This window comes from Pristis pectinata, chromosome 10 (assembly GCF_009764475.1).
Source record: "Pristis pectinata isolate sPriPec2 chromosome 10, sPriPec2.1.pri, whole genome shotgun sequence".
NCBI classification, from domain to species: domain Eukaryota; kingdom Metazoa; phylum Chordata; class Chondrichthyes; order Rhinopristiformes; family Pristidae; genus Pristis; species Pristis pectinata.
Genome location: NC_067414.1, coordinates 13,117,223 through 13,133,937, shown reverse-complemented (window position 1 = coordinate 13,133,937; position 16,715 = coordinate 13,117,223). Strand labels below are relative to the sequence as shown.

General features: G+C 39.4%; 1 protein-coding gene across 2 annotated transcripts in view; it reads right to left on the bottom strand.

Annotated features, from left to right (window-relative positions):
* Window positions 1–2,513: 2,513 nt before the first annotated feature.
* shprh (SNF2 histone linker PHD RING helicase) overlaps window positions 2,514–16,715 on the bottom strand; it is a 64,778-nt gene continuing 50,576 nt past the window's right edge. For both annotated transcript variants that reach the window (XM_052024425.1, XM_052024426.1), the window contains 6 exons: window positions 16,310–16,498; window positions 15,466–15,558; window positions 14,584–14,670; window positions 12,175–12,353; window positions 10,697–10,777; window positions 2,514–9,502 (listed from right to left, as the gene is read on the bottom strand). In XM_052024425.1, the coding sequence (XP_051880385.1) occupies window positions 9,403–9,502; window positions 10,697–10,777; window positions 12,175–12,353; window positions 14,584–14,670; window positions 15,466–15,558; window positions 16,310–16,498 (729 nt within the window). In that variant the 3' untranslated portion in view covers window positions 2,514–9,402. The remainder of the gene's footprint in view (window positions 9,503–10,696; window positions 10,778–12,174; window positions 12,354–14,583; window positions 14,671–15,465; window positions 15,559–16,309; window positions 16,499–16,715) is intronic.

Sequence of the window (16,715 nt, the reverse complement as noted above, 5' to 3'; positions counted from 1 at the left end):
ATGTTTTCCTCAATCCCACTGATTCCCACTACTTTGCCCTCTCCTTGTACAATGTTGCAGTGAAGCTGAACACAAACTTGAAGAATTACACCGTTTTCTCATCAGGCCTTGCAGAGGCTTTTGGATTCAATATTGGGTTCAGTGATTTCAAATCATAAGCACAGCTTTCATTCTTCAGGCAGCAGTTACTGGTATTGGCTCCACTATTCCCATTTTGCATCTGTTCAAACCCATTTGTTCCCACTCCTGCCATGCACCACCATTTTCTTGTCATCTGGCCTCACATCTTATCAAAAACCTTCCCTTTTGGTTTTCCTGTTTTCTTAACTTAAGCCCCAATTTTTCCCCAATTCCATATTTTGTAAAACCTCTTATCCTTCACCATTTCTGATAAAAGGTCATTTATCATAAAATGTTTACTGTTTCTCTATCAATGCATGCTTGATGACTTGCTGATTACTTCCAACATTTTGTGTATTTGTTTCTAACATCCTAGCAATATTGTCTTTTGATGCTCTGATTTGCAAATGGTAAATGGTAATTTAATCTTATTCAATTAAAATTATGGTCTGTTCTCCTAGGACATGATTTGATCTCACTGAAGCAATTTTGTTCCACAACATTTTACATTTCATTCTTGCCAAGAAATATAATTCAATAAGTCTGTCCCCTACTGTACATTGTGTCTTTTTGGCTCATCTTGAGGCAGCCTGACACATGGGTTCAAGCCACGTTTCCAGGCTCAACAATAATCCAAGCCAACATAAGTGCAGCATTCAGAAAGTCTCCTATTGTCAGAAATGCCACCTTCCTGCTTAGACATTAAGCCAAGGTGCCATTCACTATCCTGGTGGTTGTCTACTAAGAGCGCAGGTCCTCTTATGTCTTGGATAACAACAATCCCACATGGAAGATCACCAAAACAGAATACATCATCTACCTCAATGCTGTTGTTAAATGCTGACCTCAAACTGGGTCACCTGATCAAAATAGTAACTGCACTTGAAAAAGCAGTTCCCACTAATCACTCCCCTTCTTACTGCCTTTTCCTTGCAACTGCAGGTGATGCAACACTTGTCCTTTCATCCCTTTCCTTCCCACGATGCAGGGACCCGGCCTTTCCAGGTGAAGTAGTGATTCAGTGTTCACAATGCAGTCTCCTCTACACTGGAGAAACCAAAGGCAGATTGGATAACCACCTTGTGGAGCACCCACGTTCAGTCCGCAGGGACAACCCTCAGTTTTCGGTTACCTGCCAGTTTAATTCTCCATCCACTCCCACCCTGACCTATTGGTTTGTGGCCTCTTGCACTGTAACGATGAGGCTCAATGCAAACTTGAGGAACAGCATCTCATCTTCGATCTGGGTACGTTGCAACTTTCTGGACTCTATTTAATCCCACAACTTTAGGTAACTTTATTTCTCTGTTTGTTTCAGTTATCCATCTGTGATGTTAGCTTCTTTTTTTCCCTTTCTCTGGGAGTGGAGAACGTGCCCAGCCTGACCTGCCGGGTGTATCTTCTTGCTCTGCAGTTTGCAACTCCCACATTCTTTTGTCCATGTCCTTACTCTCTAACTGCTCCCATTCACTTATGACCAGATAACCTTGTTTACAGCTTATCCCCATGGTCACGTTGGTTTTACCCAAAGACGCCCCCCTTCCTGCTGGTTAATGGACTTCTTTTGTCTCGTTCCCAGTTCTGAAGAAGGGTCTTCAACCAGAAGCATTAACTGTTTCTCCTGCATCAGATGTGCCCTGACCTGCTGAGTACTTCTAGCATTTTCTGCTTTTTATTTTAGATTTCCAACATCTGCAGTTTTTATTATTTTGATTTTCAGTTAATTGAAAAATAATCCATTGGCTGTGAAATGGTTTGGAACACTGTGTTGACAAAAAAGTTTCTGCATAAAATGCAAGTTCTTTCCCTATCCAACATTTCATTAACATCTAGCTCCCAATCACTCAAACTTTACCAAAGACAATCTTTCTATCAGCCAAATGCTTTGCCCTAGTTCATTCTAAATTCTCCCATCTCATTACCCAACAGCAATCTGGAGATTGTCTTTTCCGAGATAAGTCTACATTGAGTAAGAAGGTTCTTCCTAATATATATTATAAATCTAAATTTTAGCAGAGTTAAATGTATGTGACAAAGAATATGGCCATCTCTGGGCTGATTGTATTTTAAAGATGTAATAAGAGGATTTGGCCTATTTGTAACATCATGAAGGAGAATATGAACACATGTTTTGGTGCAGAACTTCCCCCATACCACTGAATCTCCTAGGCTTTGCAATCAGAAGTGATGGTGTTTGTTGCTGAAAATGCTGTGTACGAAGACTTAGGAATATAGCATTGTCGGCCTCTTTCAATGTTACTTACTGTCAGACGTTAGCCATAGGGGATTCCTTGAATCCAGCAACATTAGACGCAGCACACACACTGAGCAATCAATCAGACTGAACAATTCTCAGACAGCATACCAGCAAGTTAGAAATTCTAACTTTTTAAATAACATTTTAATCTTTATTTTGTTCTCTGTTAAATGTATCAGATTGAAACTAAAATATCCTAAAGCTTTAAGCAATAATAAATAAACATTAAAAAAACATGGAATTTTGACATTTTTTCTGATGATACTCCAAGCATGAAATTAGTTTGTTCCAGGACCACAGAGGAGGTCAGGACTAATTATTGCTCAAAATGCCATTTAAACAAAGATTTCTACTTATATTACATCATTCATGACCACTGGATAGAACTCTGAAGCCAAAGTGAGAACTCAACAACTCAGCCTTAAGTGACCAGAGCTCACGCCAGTCATCTCCAATGATCCCTACAAGCGTGGTGAGGGTCTAATGACTGCAGGACTCTTGCTTGGCAATAAGATATGAGGTCCTCCTTAGATAACCAGGTGGCCCTACTCAGGACATTCTGCCTGCCTCTGTCTTAGGAGGCCCTTATTAAGGTTCGGTTAAAAATACTTGCCTCAATGGTTTGCCATGATCAATGGATCCACATTTTAAGTAGGATAAAAAAATTACAAGAAACAAAAATTTATGAATTATTGCTGGAATACTTTCACAATACTTGACTCAAAAGAAAGTAGAGCTCACAGGAGAATTAGGTTAAGAGAGAAGTTGTTAACAGGTATCAAATGGATTTTGCTCAATTATGTGAGACTAGACCACATGACAGCAGTATACAAAGAAAAAATATACATTTTCTGCTGGTCAGGTACATACATCAGAGGTAAACACTAACCTTACACAAGTAGGGCTCACAAAAGCAAACTCGATCTCTAACAGGCTATCACACCAACCTATCAAACACCCAACAACTTCCCAGCAATAAGTGCATCTACCTCAACACTATTTTCTCCCATAGAAACACTTTTGCAGGGAGCTGAGTAATATTCTAATGAACATACCTAACAATGAGAAAATGCTACTACTGTGTGTCTTCAATGTACACACTAGTGTGGGAATGTGTTCTCACACTGGCAGGCTAAAGGGGTAGTCCGTGAAAGGTGCTTGGCTTCCAGCTATTCACAACCTTTATCAATGATTTGGCTTAAGGGGTCAAATGTCACATTTCCAAGATTGTTGCCAATACTAAACTAGGTGGGATTGCACGTACGGATTGTGAGGAATATAAGGGAGCTTCAAGGGGATAGGGATAAGCTGAGTGAGTGTGTGAAGGCTCAGCAGATGAAAGGTAATGTGGGAGTATGCCGGGTTATCCACTTTGGTGCACCTTAACAAAAAAGCAGAGTATTTCTGTGCTGTTGAGTATTTGTTGAGTGTTGCAAGTGCTGAAGAGCAGCAGGAAGGTGTGCTGAGCAAAGGGCAAATGATATGTTGGCCTTAAATGTGAGGATTTGACCACAGAAGTAAGGAGTTTTACTACAAATTATACAATGCCCTTGTGAGACCACAGCAGGTGTATTGTATGCAGATTTGATCTCCTTACATAAAAAAGGATGTGTGGGTCATAGAGGGAGTGCAACAGAGATTCACAGGACTGTTTCCAGGGATGCAAGATTTGTTGTCTGAGAAGAGATTGAATGTCTGGGACAGTATTCTCCAGAGTTTAGAAAAATGAGGAGATCTCATCAAAGCATATAAAATTCTTAAAGGGTTTTACAGGCTGATGCAGGGCGGATGCTTCCCTTACAGAGTTTATGATTATAATAATAGGGGTAGGCCTTTTGGGACCAAGATGAGGAGGAATTCCTTCATTCAGAGGATGGTGAACCTTTGAGATTCTCTAACCTGGAGGGTCGTGGAGGTTCATTCAAAACAGAGATCAATAGATTTCTGGACATTAACAGAATCAAGGTAGATGCAGCTAACTGCTGGAAAATGGCATCGAAGTAGGTCAGCCATGACGGCCTACTCCTGTTCCTATTTCTTATGACCACATCACCTGGAAATGAGTAATGAGAAAGTTCAGACATGGATCTCTAAACATTGATGAGAAATTATACTTAACACCCCACAGAGAGTTTGGTCTTCATGTTTTGAGCATCCTTTTCAACATGTTAGAAAACCGGTGCTACCTTCTGGAGGATCCTCAGTCAAAGCAACAGTGCTTTCAAGGCTGTATCTTCAATAATCCCAATGGTCGAACAGATGTTACCATTACCACAGCTAAGAGAGGTGCAGAATTCTCTTTGCCCGTTACCAGCTTATCCATATAAAAATACACAGTTACTGCAAAATTGAATCATCATGCTGACATTTTGAAACCTTATACGAAACTAGTTTGTGACTTCCACTCATCTAACACTAACAATCTGTACCTATACAACCAGAACTGTCAATGAAAGTTGGAGCACATTTTGAAGCACAGTGCAATTGCTAAAGAAGTCATTATCCAAACGCGATGAAATGTGGACTGGTTTGATGCAAATGAATACAATATTCAAGCACTTCTTGTGGCCCATTAAGCTATGCACCAAGTTATATTGAATAACCCATTTTCCCTCCCAGCTACAGAAGCCTTCAAGTGACTGGCAGACAAATCAAAGGGAGAAGGAAGACACTTAGTGGAGACAACAAGGCAGCAAAACTACAAGCTCTTGCTGATAATAACAACATCAAGCTTTTACTGTCTGTTTTGGAAGCACAAAGAGCCAATACCTGTCCAATCCTGCCCTCTGAAAACACCACCCTCTCCCGACTAAGCACAGAATGTTAGAAAGATGGATGGGACATTTTGCACCCCCCCAATTGTCCTCTGCCTTTGTCAGCTTTAGTCAAACATTCATCTCTGTTGGTGCCTGGCCCTCCAGTGCCTTCTTACAAAATTTGGCTCCCAGACAAATCAACCATGTATACAGCTTCCATAACAACACACAGACCAACGTGTCAATGGGTGCTGACTGTCTTTCTGTAGCCCACAGGGTTAAAGAGGCTGTGTGCTCGCCTCTGTTATTTATTCTTTTCTTGGCTGGATTGCTAGAAGATGCTGCCAGCACTAACTCTACAGGGAGTCACCTGATTTGACAGCAGACTTCTAAACCCTTGCCAATTCAAGGCCAAGAACAAAGCCCAACAAACTGAAGTAAATGATCTCCTGCATCCCCAGTGACTCAGCATTTGTTACCATTCTTGGAATGGGCTGCAAAATTTACTGAGTTCTTTGGCTCACATTGCACACACTTCTGTATTAATGAAAACTGAACCCCTGGCAGAAATCTCCACCACAACCTGAAAGAAAAAATAACACGTCCTTTTGCTACCTAACACTGTAACCAATAACAGCAGCATTGTCAAATAATGGGGATGGGGTGGGGGTAAGAGTGTCTACAAAATGCCAAGTTTGGAGAGTTACTATGTTCCCTTGAACTCTATTCATGTTAGGGACCTACACCTTTATCATTCCCATATCAAAAAACCTACTGCATGAACTACACCAGCAATGCAGTACAGCTTGAACTAAAAGGTTTGACAAAAGTCCAAGGCTGGTCACATCATATGCATGGACAACAATCCACCGTCCAAGGGAACACTAAATTTGTTCTGTTCTTTAAGAAGATTGAGCTTCCAACTCGAGCTCAGCTGTAAGTATTGAATCAAGCACCACATACAGTCTTCCTGGCTGGACAATGACCTGGGAAGACACAGGGAGCTTGGATTCTGGTCCAAAGGAAGTAGAATAGGGAAGAGAATGTGGTTTAACCACTTTACCAAAATTAGGACGGAATGTAGACACCAGGTTGTCCTAGTGGGTTTCTTGAACTCTAAATGTCAAAACTGATTTCCAACATCAGTAGTAATCATGGTTGAAATGAAGTGACAGGTTAACCCAAAGAGCTTTACAGCCATTTTAAGGGCTTTTAAAATGTAAGCACTGCTGTCATGTAGGAAATTTGGAGGCTAATTTGTGCACAGCATGTTCCCACAAAAAGCAGTATGATAATGACCTGATAATCTGTTATTAGGAATTAGTTAAGGGATAAGTTTTGGCCAAAATCAAAAGAATAATCTTCTTGCCCTTCAAAATAATGCTACAGGATATTTTATGTCCACTTACAAGGGCAGACTGGACCTCAGTTTAACCTTGCACCTGAAACACCTGACACAGAGTAGCACTTCCACCATATTGTACAGTAGTGTCTGCTTGTGCTTAAGTCTCTGGAGGGGAGCCACCAAACTTCTGACTAACAGGGAACAGTACGACTGACTGAGGCAAGACTAGAAGTTCAATCGAGAAGGCTCAGTTTTTTCCAAGGGATCTTACATAAAGATCAACTTATAAAAAGTTGAAGTCAATATAAATTCGGTGATTTCAAAAAGATTTCCATCTGCGAGGACTCCAAGAACCAGTTATCTCTGATGGAAAATCCTGATTTCATATGTATGTGCAGATTCCAAAGTATAAAGGTGGAAAATGCCAATGTTTTAATGTCAGAGAGTTATACAACATGGAAACAGCCCACCAATCACACTAATCCTGTACATTAATCTCATTTTATTCTTCCCACATTCCCATCAACTCTTCCCAGATTCTACCACTCATTTACATATGAGGGGCAATTTCTAGCAACCAATTAGCCTACCAACCCGCAAGTCTCTGGGATGTTGGAGGAAACCGGTGCACATGGAGTATACCCACATGGTCACAGGGAGAATGTGTAAACTCAACACATACAGCACCAGAGATCAGATTGAACCTGGGTTGCTGAAGCTGCTAGACAGCAGCTCTACTGGCTGCACCACTGTGCTGTCATTGAACCAAATCTTGTTGGCTATCCAAAGGGAACTACTAGCATTTAGCCATTCAAACACAGGTAACTCCAGGAATTATCTGCAACAGCTACAAGTCCCGGACTTACTGAGTGATTAATGGTGCAGTTTCTATCACTACATCCTGTTGCTGAACTCCAAGTGTGGGTCCAGACAGTTGGAATCCCCAACATTATAAGGGGAAAGTCACCACTCTGATCCCTCTCCAGGTCCAACATAGCATAGAACCTGGATTTCAATGGGGATTGTAGATCTACAAATTAGGAGGCAAAAAGCAAAGTTTAAAGTCTTTATTTCTAGATGTTGTGCTTTAATTAGCTTTATGGTTTCTCAAAATGCTAGCTTTAAAAAATACTTCAATTTTAAGAGTCTTTAAATGTTTCTGAATGATAGAGATATTTAAAAATGGTTAAATTATAATTTTGATAGAATACAAGGTTTGGCCCACAGCTTGTCTACCAAAGTGCGTCAGGGCATTCTGAGTGTGGGGTCTCTGCACTATGATGGTCTGAAACCTGGTTGCCGTCTGAACCTCACTTGATCCTACAGAAGGCCAGCAAGATCGGCTCTTTGCATTTGACTAGGAAAAGTGCAGGCCTTTAGTGATCATGGGCAGTGACGTGATGGTGGGCTGTTTCGGCAAGATCCAGTCTATTACAACCAAGACATTTGGTTCATTGTTTCATTACATAATATCCAATATTTCATTACAGTCCTTTCATCAGAGTATTCCATGGAAAGAAAAATCAAAAAAACTGCAGATACTGGAAACCTGTACTAAAAAATATGCTGGAAACACTCAGCAGGTCAGGCAGCATCTGTGGAGAGAAATACGTTAGTTAATGTTTCAGGTTCAGGACCCTTCATTAGAACAGGGAAAGAGAGAAAAACAAGTTAGTCCTTAGTAGCAGAAATATTGGGGGAGGGAGGGGTAAAACAATGGAACCATGGAAAGAGTCTGATGTCAAATAACAGCAAGATTATTGGTGCTTGCCAGTATTAATGGATAAATGGCACAGCAATTTCTAACAAGGAGGTGCACAACTAACTGTGAGCATCCAGAAGCTCGCTTTCGCCATTAGTTTCACAAAAAGCAGCTTCTTGGCCTTAGCTTCCCCATGTTCTTTTAAAAAGTAAATTTGCTGTAGTTATTCACTAACTACTCATTAAAATCAACAAGAATATGAATTTGTATCATCTTTAGTGCACATACCCCTTTAACAATGCAATATGTGTTAATGACTTCCATTTAGTCTCTGGCATGGAAATCAAATATTACAAGTGTGGAATAAAAACAGAAAATGCTGGAAATACTCAGCAGGTCAAGAAGCTTCTGTGGAAAAAGAAACCATTAACTTTTCAGGTCAGGAACCCTTTGGGACCCGAAACTTTAACTGTTTTTCTTTCCACAAATGCTGCCTGACCTGCTTGAGAGTTTCCAGCACTTTCTATTTTCATTGCAGATTTTCAGCATCTCTCATTCTTTTTTTGATTTTACTGCAAGTGTGGAGTCTCATTCTTCTCATCTTCTAATTTGGTAGAGACTATAAAAGTACCAGATTCTTTTGTACTTTTCTATTCTATCTCATCTCTCCTTTAATCCAACTTTTCCTCTTTCTGAACTTGATTTACTTTGAATTCACCCTTCACTTCAGTCCTGTATTTATTTTCCAATGCTAAAGTGTCACTGGTCCAACAGATGATCGCCCTATGCACTTAGGTGCCAAATGAACTATTTCCCCCTCTGAGCAGCTTGGACTTTTGCAACTGACGGCAAGATATATTGAACTGAAGTGCACAGAAGAAACCATTAAGATGACATGCTGTGGTGAAATTTGGACCAAATGTTTCACTGTAGAGCTCCTTTACTGTAACCCACTATTTAACTGTTGATCTTGCCACTCCACACAGTACTGAACATGAAACTTAAGATTCCCCATTGTATTCATCATTCTAAAATTCAGAGTTATTAACAAATAAAACAATTTCTGTGCCTTAATTCAATCTCACCCATAGTTCATTTTGTTTCAGTTTCATTATTGTCCGGGTGGAGAACAAAGCCTTTTCTATAGCTCATATTCCCAAATATATAACAAAAGAAACTTTATACATTGTTAATCTTTAGCACATAAGTCAATGATCTGCTTTCATCCATCTGTAGTCCTTTCTTCCTCTGAGAAGAGATCGGCCAGGTCTCCCACTGTCAGAACAGATGCTTCTGATTGTACAATTACTGACTTGTTATGACTAAAGATCAATCAGAAAGAAAACATTGTATTAATTTCCAAATAATGGAAAAACTCTAAAATGTCTGATTATCATTCTCCTTTCTTAAGGAAATAGCATGTACTTATTATAGTGTCTTTCACAACTTCAGAAAGTACTTTTCAGACAAAATAATACTTTTGACTTAGAGTCACTGTTGTAATGAAGGCAATCTTCTACAAACAGCAAAGAAATAAATGACTAAGTGTTGGCTGAGGGGTGAAGACGGACCATGGAGAATTTCTTCATATTACATAATGAGGGAGCATTGCACAGCCAAAAATGCCACCCTGCCCCAAGGATCTAGCTATCCCCTTGGAAGTATATAAAAGAAGATGGATCTGGTGATAAGAAGTAATATGATCTTAAATTTATCTCAGGATGAAATAGTAGGCACAGTCTATAACTGGCCTTGTTTGGCCTCAAATGATAAGCAGACAACAATTTCATTGGTCCTGTGTAAACCAGATTCTTTATTAAAGAAAAAGTCTAATTTTAATTGTAACAATGTAAAAACAATTTTTAATTCTTTATTGATGAGATGTAGGAATTATTGGTGAGGCCTGTATTTGTTTCCCATCTCTATATGTCACCACGGTGGTGGTGCCGAGACAAATCAGCATTAAGTGCAACTTGGAGGGGAACATGCAGATGGTAGTGAAAGTAAGTTTGTTGTCCTAGTCCTTCTTGGTGGTCAAGGCTGCATGTTTGGGAGGGACCATGTTTGAAGTGGTCTAGGTAGTAACTGCAGAGCATTTTACAGATGTTGTGCTGGCAATAAAAAGGGGGATTCTTTGGGGCTACTTTGTCCTGATAGTGTTTAGCTTCTTGAATTTTGTTAAAGCAGCAAGTGGCAGTTGCCCAGTTTTGACCGGATATGTTTTGAATGTATCCCACATAGCAGGTCGGTATTATCAGACTTCATAATGTAGTACGTCTTCAGTGTGAAGACGGGACCTTGTCTCAATAAGGACTATGTTGTGGTCACGCCGACCAATATCATTATAAACAGGTACATCTGTTACAGTTGTCAGGTGAGGATATTAGACACAGTAGGTTTATCCCTCAGCTACTAGATTATTACAGGTCTTTGTGTTATTTGTTCAATAACTTAAGCATTATGCCACTGTTTCCTTAAATTGAAAATATAAACCTTAATGTGGTAATTGAACTCACCTTTTCTCAGTACTTTTAAGCATACTTTGCATCCTCTCCTCTATTGTCCCCTTAGTTAGAAACCTGTGAACAACAGTTGGCCTAGGAAGAAATAAGAGATTTGTTTATACTTCATGAAGAAATCCAGACACTGTATATCATTTATAGAAGATCACAGGGAAACCAAATTCATTTTAAATACCAGTTAGATTGACCTCTTTGCTTGGGATAGGTTGATGGTGCTGATAGCTGTTGATAGTGCTGTCATTTTTCCAGTTCTGAGGAAATATCTTCAACTTGAAAAGGCCTTTGACTAGAGAGCCTGAATAAATTTGATAAAGCACCAAAAGCTATTTATTTGACTGCAGTGTGACAATTTGGCTGGCCATACTATCATAAAAGCTAACCAGAAATAAAATAAGTGGTTCGAAATATTCTTGCACAGTAATGTTGATTATGGGAATGTCTAATCAAAAATAGAAGTGGAAGCAGAGTTCATAATGACTTTTGAAAATTATAGATAAATATTTGAAGGAGTAAAACTTGAGTAAAGGGCAGAAATGGGACTAAAAGGCCCATTCAAATGGCAGCAAGTGGCATCCAAGACTATGAAAAATATCTTTATTTTACAACTGCATTACAAATCTGGAGCTTCCTTAAGTTGTGGAAGGCACTGTTTAAATGTCAGTTTCTTATCATTTAAATTTATTTTTACTTTATTTAAATAAACTTAAGAAATGATATAATAAATAAAAAAAATTCTGGTGACACAAAGAGACTGCAGATGCTGGAATCGGAGCAATAAAGAACTGTTGGAAGAACTCAATGTGGAGATGTGTGTTTGAATCCTGCCATGGAATTTAAATTTCTGCAGGCACGGTAGTGTAGCGGTTAGCGTAACGCTTTACAGCGCCAGTGACCCGGGTTCAATTCCGGCTACTGTCTGTAAGAAGTTTGTACGTTTTCCCTGTGTCTGCGTGGGTTTCCTCCGGGTGCTCTGGTTTCCTCCCACATTCTAAAGGCGTAGGGGTTAGGAAGTTGTGGGCATGCTATGTTGGCGCTGGAATTGTGGCGACACTTGCGGGCTGCCCCCAGAACACTTTACGCAAAAAGATGCATTTAACCGTGTGTTTCGATGTACATGTGACTAATAAAGAAATCTTATCTTATAAAAAAAGTACTGCAGATGCTGGAAATCTGAAATAAAAACAGAAAATGCTGATGTGCCCATTATCCGAAAATTCTAAACTTCAACATGTGGGAAAATATGAGAGGTAAAGTAATACCAACATAAAGCAATAGAATTACATAAAAAGGGAAGTGAAGGAAACTTACTTAGACATTGATGTAAGGCAAGCTGGGCTGAGCAGTCTCTTTCTACATTGTACATCCCATGAAATTTTATATTATTTTTATCGAAGTATTTGTATTATAAGGATAATTGTGTAACAAGAAACAACCTAGGAAAATATAGATTGTGGAATGACTGTTTTACTCACTTTGTTTGTCCGATGCGATGCACTCTCCCTATGGCCTGTAGCTCATGGGCAAGGTTTAAAATAGGTTCTACCAAGAGGACATAAGTGGCTTCAATGATGTTTAGACCATTTGATGCTGTGTGGAGAGGCAGCAGCAAGATATTTACCTTGGAATCATATTTAAAAGCCGATAGATTCTCCTGGAAGACACAATGTGTTTCGATTGGTCAGGATGAGATAGTGAAAATAATTTAATAGTTAAGACACCATTATAAAGCCTGTAAAAAACATGAATTAACTAATTTCTAGTCATCTATTATAAAATAACCCACATATAACTTTCTAATTTGTAATGCAGAGTTAGTATGATTTTACTTTTGGTCAAATGAACTGTCCCAGTCTCTTCAGTTTTCAGTTGCCATAATTCTGCTGGACACAATTCCCGTGGTCCTTTCACTGAATGCTTTGACCAGTCTGTGTATATTTCCCAGGTCATTAAAATAGCTGTTTTATAATGGGCATAGTTCTCTGGGGTTTGTTGGCTGAAATCTCTGTACAGTTCTCTGCTTCTCCTCTGATGAAACCTTCAATCCGTGTTGGGTACAATTTGTTATGTACCCTTTGATAATCTACAGTGCCAACTCATCATGGGTATGGTTCCTTAGGCACTGGATCCCTTCTGACTGAAAATACTGACTCTTGCTGGGTACAGTTCATAGGACAGATGACACTCTCCGCAACCCTGCACAAAGGGCTCCATTATAAAAGAACTGGGGCTTTCAGTCACTTGAACTACTTTTTACATTTAATAAATGGTTAATGAGAGTAGCTAAGTTCAAATTTTTCTCCTCCTCTCATTTATCCCCTGGTGTCCTTGAAGTAATTTTCTTTGCCACTTCATTCTTACCAGATGAAAAATTAAAAATGCTTTGGTACAAGAGAACTTATCAAGCTCTCCAAATAAATAAGTGTAGTTATATAACTGTACTGTTATTGTTTTTACCTGTACTACATCAATGCACTCTGTACAAACTCAATGCAACTGCACTGTGTAATGAATTGACCTGTACGATCGGTTTGTAAGACAAGCTTTTCACTGTACCTCGGTTCAAGTGACAATAATAAACCAATACTAATAGGGAACAAAAGGGAAAATAAGCCTATGTGTAAAACCGCTCATGATTGTGGTTGGGATAATAAATATAAACAAGCCTTTGCAGGGACTGGCATCCCAGGAAACCAAGCTCAAGAGCAATTTACAGTGGCAACAAAGACACTGAAGTTTTTGAGTTCTGTGTGAATGTGGGAAGCAGTCCCAATATAGCCATCAATATTATGGAGAAAAAATTGAGGGGGGACTGAGTAGGACTGAAAGAAACACCGTTACACATATCCCAGAAAAAGAAAGGTATACCTTGGGCCAATTCGTTCTCATAAAAACACCTTTGATTTGGAGAAAGTGAATGGAATTGGTGGAGAACTTGTTCAAATTAAGAATGAGTTCAACCAGATAAATGAATGTTGGTGGAGGGGAATTGGCCAGGCCTCTGTGCAAGGAAGAAGCAGAGGGTCTGTGGGATGTGGGGACAGAGATCCAACAGGATTGGGCTTCTGTGGTAAAGATGAGCTGACTGGGACCAGGAAACTGGAAAATGTCAAAGTGGCAGAGAGCTTAGAGGTGTCACAGATATACATGGGAAGGGGCTGGACTAGGAGAGACAGGAGAGAGTCAAGGTTGGAAGAAATAAATTCAGTAAGATAAGAGCAGGCTGAAACAAGCATCTGCCTGGACAATCCTACTTGTGAAATGGGCAGGAAGAAGATTGGGCGGTTTGGGACTGGGAGGCTATAAGGCTGTAGAGGGAAGAAATATGGTCTGTGACTGTCAGGCAGACAATGGCATGACATTCAGTGGTGGGGTCATGGCCTTAAGGAGGGATGAAGAGGTATCTGTGAGATAGAGGACAGTTCACCAAACCACAACAGCACAGCCCTTGTTTTGAGGGGTGTTGGTTAGATGATGATATCAGGTTGGTTCTTAGTAAAGAAATTGCTGCAAGTTCATGAGGGTGTAGGTTAGAGTAAAAAATCGACCTGTCTGATGAAGGGTTGAGGACCTAAAACGTAAATTCTTTTCTCTTTCCACAGATGCTGCTTAACCTGTTGAGTGTTTCCAGTGTTTTGTTTTTGTTAAAAGCATATAATTGTTTTTCTAGTGTCTTTTAGAGAGGGAAACTTCAGTCCTTAACTGGTCTAATCCATATTTGACTATCTCAGACTGTGGTTGCCTCTTAAGTGTTGCTTAAGTAACCATATAAACTCTTCAGATTTAACAAAATAGGGTAAGTAAATGATAGCCGAACCAACTAAAAGAGGGATTACATAAGATTTACTTTCACAGGTCCTGTTCTTTGATATTTAATCCTTTACCTGGAACTTGTGGAGTCCATTGATCTGAACAAACTCCATGTTATTGTCCAACAATGCTTTCCCAATTATATCGAGCACATCTTGCCACTAAAAGCAACAGCATAAAATCTAAATTAGACAAGAGTAATGCACTGAGAACTTGAGAGTGATAAATTTTGACTAAAGCTTTACAATGAAAAGCACGATCTTATAACATGTAGTGGAGTCAATATGGTGCAATATCTCATCTGAAACACCACAGCTCTGTTAGTGCAACAATCCCTTTGTACTGCACTGGGGCAACTGTTTGAATTATTTGCTCGTGTTTCTTGAGTGGGATTCGAACCCACAACTTTCTGACTCTTTGGGTGGTAATGTTACCCACCTAGCCATGGTTGATACTTAGAGATAAATTTTTTATATGAAATAAAAGTCAATCTCTCTGCATCCTCAAACCACCTCAAACTTCAAACCTTGAGCAATGTTTCTCTTCACTTTTAGAAGGCAGTGTGCCCATGTTAAGAGGTACTTTAGCCACCTTAGCTACATTAGTATTTAGCAAGTAAATTCAGATTTTTAAAAATTAATTCAGGACTGATACTAATATTTTTCCTTGTTTGGAGTATCCTAAGATTTAATATGGAAAGGTTGTATGCAATAAAATAATTTTTCCAAATGTTTTTCTTCTCCTGAAAGTGATGACAGAACTGGATATTCTTCTTTCTTGGATGGACTGAAAGTCACTTCTATTGATAGTCTGCCTTACCTGACCACCACTCTGGAAATGAAGCCGAAAATAATGCTCTATGCCTTGTTAGCGGGAAGGACCTTTCTTTCCCTTGAACCTAAGAGGTTGTCAAAAAAGAAATATGACTATTTGTCTGTCATAGTTATAAAACTTACTGTGGAAAACACCAGGGCCTTGGCCCCAGGCTCCTTCTGCTGGATTTTCTTCAGTGTCCTGAGCACAGCCTCCACCTTAGTAGAATGGCTACCCTGAAACAGAAGGCACAAATAAAAAATTATTGTATACCTTACAAGAGTGACTAAAACCAGCAGTCACATGCTGAACTGATTACGATCTCTCTGGTACTTCTCTTGCTCCCTCTACTGCTGGTGTTAGCCTAGTTGTCTGTTGGAAACTCTAGCCACATGTGCATTCCTCCCTTCCTTCATCCATTGATTGCCAAATCTTCAGCCACTTATGCCCAACACACTGGAAGACCTCTCTATCACTTTCTTCTCCTTTAAGATACTCACACCTGACTGAGTCACCTGTCTTGACATTTCCTTTAGCTTCTTATCCATTTTTTGATAAATTATGTTTCTTTAAAACCATGGAAAACTGTAGGGCACATGTAAATGCAAATTGTTGCTATTTCTTTGGTCTATGCATCCACACAGGGCGTAAACTGGTCAAGTGCCTTGGAACATTTACTACATTAAAGAGGTTTCCAAGTACAAATTGTCATTGTGCAACAAGAAACCATTATAATTCTTACATTACAATATACATAAAGGCACTTACAGCTAATACTAAAGTAAACCAGAAACATATTTCGAACAATCTCTCCTAGAAGGTGAAAGGTCAAGGTCTTCTTTAGGTACACAAAGGTAGAGAGGTGGATGTAGGAGGACACCTCAGATTAATGACGGGAAATTGTAAATGTAAATTCATGTATATAATGCTAATTGTTTTTCAAGCCATTTGCCATTAGTAGAAGATTTTGTTGTCATGATTGCTTACTTTAACAGGAAATTCATCTTCTTTGTTTGCAGCCTCATTTGTGAATACATAAGAGATTTCTTTGTGTGTTGTTGTCTGTCTGCAAATTGCACACTTGATAGAGCTTCGCCGAGCTCCTGTACTGTACTGTTCTATTATGATGGCGATGCAGTCACTGCAGAAGCAATGTCCACATGTCAATACTGCCCACTGTGAACAAGAAGAGAACAGATTGCAGTGAAAGAACATGTTGGCAAACAAATTGAAATGACTTCAGCAGTATGTACAACTAGCTAGCAGAATAAACATCAGTATATTTCAGTACTCTGTACAGTTTAACACTAGGGTCAGTTGTGGCTCAATATGTAGCACTCTAACCTCTGAATCAGAAGCTTTCGTTTCAAAGTCCTGTTGTAGACTTGAGAAC